This window comes from Solanum tuberosum, unplaced genomic scaffold (genome assembly GCF_000226075.1).
Source record: "Solanum tuberosum cultivar DM 1-3 516 R44 unplaced genomic scaffold, SolTub_3.0 scf00758, whole genome shotgun sequence".
Classification (NCBI taxonomy): domain Eukaryota; kingdom Viridiplantae; phylum Streptophyta; class Magnoliopsida; order Solanales; family Solanaceae; genus Solanum; species Solanum tuberosum.
The window spans coordinates 118,650-124,312 of record NW_006239673.1 but is presented as its reverse complement, the minus strand read 5'-3'; the positions used below and the strand labels follow the sequence as shown (position 1 = coordinate 124,312).

The 5,663-nt window shown below is 33.0% G+C and overlaps 1 protein-coding gene across 1 annotated transcript; it reads left to right on the top strand.

Annotated features, from left to right (window-relative positions):
- Positions 1-1,400: 1,400 nt before the first annotated feature.
- On the top strand, positions 1,401-2,461 carry LOC102584276 (RNA-binding protein 1-like). Its single transcript, XM_006367302.1, has 5 exons — positions 1,401-1,637; positions 1,713-1,872; positions 1,951-2,012; positions 2,098-2,179; positions 2,358-2,461. The coding sequence occupies exons 1-5, from the start codon at positions 1,401-1,403 to the stop codon at positions 2,459-2,461; spliced, it is 645 nt and encodes a 214-aa protein (XP_006367364.1).
- The last annotated feature ends 3,202 nt before the right edge of the window (positions 2,462-5,663 follow it).

Below are 5,663 nucleotides of genomic sequence, written 5' to 3'. Positions count from 1 at the left end.
GAGAGAATTCCATCACATTGTCACCTGGATGTTAGCAGGGGTTCCTGCATCATAAACAATTGACATCGGCCCCCGATGTGCTGCAAGATAGCTAGGAAATGATTTCGACCATCATGGACAGATGATGATAAAAGGCGATAGTCCAAGAGAGTTTGAATTTGGGGTAGGTAGTTTGAACTAGTGCTGAAGGGAGAAGCGGAAAAAAAAACACAAAGTCTTGCTTCACTTTGAGTGAAGCGAAGTGTTTGCTTCACCAAAGTGAAGCACACTTGTTAAAGAAAGACAGACTAGCACACATTTTAAAGAAAGACTAAAATAGACCTTCCACAATGACGATATATATATAAGCAAATGTTCAATTTAAATGCTAACGTATGCATCACAAAATTCTTCACAATATAAGAAAAATCAATATTAAAATATATACTTTAACAATTCTTCCTTGACAAGTAGCTATTTTTCCTTCCTGATAATACATAGCTCTCTCATTCTAATATTTCAGTTTTATTACTTGCTGCATAGTTCTCTAGTACAAGATGAAAAATTATGTTACAACCAAGGGTGGATCTAGGGGGTTGCCAGGGTATTCACCTGAATCCTCGTGACAAAAAGATGCACTAATATATTTAAGGTATTTTTTAGTAGATATATATAGATTTTGAATCACCTAAACACAAGATTGAAGGTTGACTCATGGTTTAGGGGGTTTAAAATTTATCTTGAGCTTTTAAGTTCAAATTTCATGCATTGAATTTTTATTTTCGAACCACTTTAGTGAAAATTCTACATCCGCCACTAATTACAACTCATGTATTTTCATGAGAATGATACTTGAAGTAGGTTAACAAGTTTAATTTATTGCACTAAATTTCAAGTAAAATAATTCAGTTATTATATAATATGATTTTAGTATATCATTTATGTCAAACTATTATCTTCACTTATGAGTACAACTCAAGTTTAACAAAGTTAATTATCTACCTAAGTTAGATAACAAAAATGTATTACTCCCTCCGTTTCACAAAGAATGACCTGGCACAGAGTTTAAGTAAATAAAAAAGACTTTTGAATCTTGTGGTCCTAAATTAAAGTTAAATCAAATGTACAAAATTGCCCTTAATCTTGTGGTCTTAAACATGCCACGTGGAAAGCAAAAAGTAAAATGTTACCAAAAAAGGAAAGAGGTCATTCTTTTTTAAACTGACTAAAAAGGAAAGGAGGTCATTCTTTGTTATTTTTACGCAGCATTACAGTAATTATGGAAAAAGTAATTAAAAATATGTATAAAAAAAAATCAAAAGAAAGAGATAAGTCTAAATCATGAAAAGTACTAAAAATGATTACTAAGTTCACAATCATATATATATATATATATATATATGTATAGAAAAGTACTAAAAATGATATTATTTGCTAAGATTGTTTCAAGTTTCAGGTTTGGTTCATATTTGGTTATGCTTAATTTTACTGTTCTTTTCTTATTGTTTGTGCACACTAAATCATATTTGTTTATGCCCTATTTAGAAGTTCCAAGTAGTCCTGAATATCCTGGCTATTATGATGGTGATGATGAAAGGGGAATGATGAGAAGCACAGCTTCTATTGAAGCATCCTATGAGCACTACCTTCGTACTGGGGTACTTAATTTTTATTTCCTTTTGAGGTTGGTTCCGTAATACTGTATAGGTCTAATATAGTGGTAAAATTTCCAGCAAATTTTGTCCCATGAGTCCATGCATAGTGGAATTATGGGCATTGAGGATGTTGGAATGGTAGGTGGCAGACCAGAAGAAGCTACCCTTCCTCCAAATGCTAACTGTACATTGTATGTAGAGGGTTTGCCTGCGGACTGTACAAGAAGAGAGGTGGCACGTATCCTTTTCTTGTGTGGAAATTAGCTTATTGTTTTATGGCCCATTCTAGTTTTTCCCTTTACTTCAGTTTTTGCAGATATATTCCGCCATTTTGGAGGTTACAAAGAAGTTAGGCTCGTACCAAAACCTTCAATACATGTAAGAATACGTTTCACATCATCTACTTAATTCTGTGTAGTGTTATTTTGGATTCACTGCTGTATCAACTTAATTAATTATGCAGGCTGGAGCCAATACATTGATTCTTTGCTTTGTTGATTTTGTGAGTCCGCTTCATGCAGCTGCTGCAATGGATACCTTACAAGGTGAGCTTGACACTCTCTTCTTTTTTGCTAGAATTTGACTCGTCATTTCATGATCAATTGGTTGCATGCTCAACCTTTTCTGCTTGAAAGAAAATTGTCGGACAATATCACATGTTGCCGCTGGTGTGCGTACGTACATCTATGAAAGAGAAATTTGTACTAAAACTAAATCTTGCAGGTTATCAATTCGACCTTGATGAGCATGATTCAGGCAACTTAATGCTGGAATTTGCTCGCAATCCTGGTGCGAGGTCAGGTGGAGGGAATCGTGGAAAATGTTGAAACTATGTGTATTTAATTTACAGGTACAAACCTTTGGTACGCTTTACCCTTTTATTATTGATGGCCATAACATATGGTACAAATTTACTAAATTGTGGAACTATACTTGTGTGTAGGACTTGCCATGTTTGGAGAGCGACGTTATGCTGCGAGCGTGTTTCTTTGATCATGTACCTGTAATATTAACTGTAGCTGCTGCTTAGCAGTTTGAAAAGTTGCTTGTCTGAAATTGTTTGAATTTCTTTTAAAATTCGCTACAACTTATGATGAAATAGACATTATCAACTTGTGCTCTGTTGATGAAAGAACTGTGAAACGTTTTGTGTCTGATTGCAGTCATTTAGGTCTGGAGACTTTTTAATATTAACAAGGATTGTCTTTCCAATGCTAACAAGGATTGTCTTTCCATTAAAAGCAATGGATTGCTGTAAATCTAAATTTAAAAATTTAGGATTGGATAGAGTAATTAGAAATACAGCCGAAAGCAATGGGTTCAGTTGAATCCCCTCTTAACTCTCTTGTCGATCGATGGATATCTCTCTTGCTCTCTTTTCGTGTTGCTTATTAATTTCATCAATAGTTGTTCAAAGTTACAGCAGTAGTTACTTATGCCTACACTGCAGCATACCTACTGAGACCACATTTTTTTTAAAGAGAGAAGAACTACTATAAGACTAGTGTAATTAAATGTTTTTTTCTTTTAATAATTGTGGATATATAAATCTACATCGTAGTTGATATAAAAATAGCGTGCAAAAGAATTTTTTTTGCTAGAAATCTGACTTATTTAAAAATTACATTTGTTACGTTGACGAATTATCCTTTTGCATAAATGTTCTTTTATTGAGATCCAAATATAACAAAAATAGTAACAAAAAATCCATACATCGTAAATGAACAATGTAGAGTTATCCATTGAAACTTTTTCCTAAAATGATTTTGTGGACAATATCATATCCTTAATTTTTGAATCTCGTACTAATAGCATGATACTAAAAGTAATAATATGAAATAAGAAAATAGACAATAAATAAATAAAAACTTTCTTCTATCTTCAAAGTGTATTCAAATTGTGTTAACATAAAACTAAAAGTAACAATATGAAATAAGAAATAGACAAATAAAAATAAAGAAGAAATTTCCTCTATCTTCAAGATGTATTCAAAGGTGTACAATTAATTAATAATTTGTTAATTAGTCAATTATCGTCAAGTGTGCTAATTTTAGGCTGCCACTTGGAAACTTCTCATGTTTTTGGCATGCTTTAATATATAAATTTTTCATTTTTAGTAATTCCTCACTTTGCTTTCGCACATCTTTCTTTTCAATTCATTTTCTTGTCTCTTCTTAAATTCATCGGATTTACTAAAACTTTCCCTTCTCTCCTTCGATTTTTGTAAAAATTGACTAGTTTATTCTCTCTCAATGGAGTAATATGACGGATGCTTACCAGAGGTATATCAACAGGCGGCGCTGGCATCTCTTACTCATTTTGTCGCAAAATATCCTTAGAGCGAATATGATACGTATTTAAATCAAATCTCCTTGTGTTTAAATAATTCAAGATTTCGGTATATTTTTTGCTCAGTTGGATGAGTTTATAGAATCTAGGGTTTATACATTTACTTTTACAGTCCAAAACTTGATTTTTATGGCTTGTAAAAACTAGGGTTTATTCATTTACTTTTTCAGTCAAAAACTAAATTTTAATTTTTTGGCTTGTAGAAACTAGGGTTATTCATTTACTTAATCAGTCAAAAACTTAATTTTTATGGTTTTTTGGTTGTGGTTGGTGTGATATAGTTATGGTAGTCATTGGGAGAACACTTACCGAGAATGTCTACAGAAGTAAGTGGATGAAATTAAAAAAAAAGTTGTAGTATATGTTTGTAGCCCCTCTAAATAGGGCAATGTGATTTTTTTTTGGCTTAATACTAGAGCAGTTTTTGTGGTCTTTATACATTAGATGACCATTTTTTGTGTATGGGCTTATTTAGTAGTGGTGAACCTATAATATTCCATTGAGGTTGTCAATTAGTGTAAAACTAGTTTATTAAAAAGGGATAGGATTCCATCACATTGCACCTGGACGTGATCAAGGGTTCCTGCGTCATGAACAATTGACACCTTCGGTGTGTGCAAGATAGTAAATGATTTCGACCATCATCGACAGATGATGATAAAAGACGATATTTCAAGAGAGTTTGGATTTGGGATAGGTAGTTTGAACTAGTGTTCAAGGGAGCATGAAGCGGTAAAAAGCAACAAGGCCATGCGTCATTGTAAGACTTTGAAAGAGCTAAATAGATATTTGTGTAAGTCGCTCATAAGTTTTTAGTTTTGGGTCAACTTCAAACGATCATATCTTTTAAAACATAAAGAATCAGGTGGTCCATGAGCTATCAAATTGAAGTTCTTTGAGTCCTCTTTCCAACGCCACCAAGTTTGCTGAATTTCCAGCTCCTTTTAAAAAGTTATGGCTATTTGAGTGAATCCTCTCCATTTAAGGAATTTCATCCATTTTAGGAAAAGGTATTTTGATCTTTTACCTTTTCCCACTTATCTTAGCACATTTTTACTGACCCAATTAAGGGTTTAATTAGATTCTAAATCACCATTTCACATTCTTAAACACTTACGGATTTAGAGCAAGGTTTTAGGAGAAGAAAAGGGGCTAAGTTCAAGCGTTCTTCAAGATTCGTGGAATTCGCCAAGAACATCGTTCTTTCCAGGTATGCATGTGAGGTTTCCCACAATGATGGACTCGTTCGTCCTCATGCCTATCATCTACAATTCGTCCATGAAATCGTTATATTAAGAGATTCTTGATTGGTTCTTGATTGTTGTTTCATTCTTTAACAATGGAAGTTCTTGAGTTTCTTGGGCTGAGGATCTCGAGTATGAGTTGTGATTTTGATAGAGATTGTATGAGATTTCGATGAATTCGTGTTGGACTTGTGAATCAAAAAGAGTTTAGAAGAAATCACTCGATTCTAGATGAGTTAGGTATTTAAATTGTTATGTTATGTATTGTATTTTTAAATTAAAATTTTCATATTGTATCCAATTATTGTGTGTTTTTTCCTATGAGAAAAACATAAAGTTACCACTGAAGTTGTCCCTCATTTTCAAAAACACACCTTAACTTTGCAAGCGTCTTGTTACCCCACAAAAGTTTTGAATATCTTAGTAAAAGAGCCAT

Bases quoted from the DNA above. Each gene is read 5' to 3' on its own strand.
- LOC102584276 (XM_006367302.1), top strand. From the start codon at position 1,401: ATGATATTATTTGCTAAGATTGTTTCAAGTTTCAGGTTTGGTTCATAT. The intron at 1,873-1,950 runs GTATCCTTTTCT...CAGTTTTTGCAG, and splicing joins TACAAGAAGAGAGGTGGCAC to ATATATTCCGCCATTTTGGA. The intron at 2,180-2,357 runs GTGAGCTTGACA...TAAATCTTGCAG, and splicing joins TGCAATGGATACCTTACAAG to GTTATCAATTCGACCTTGAT.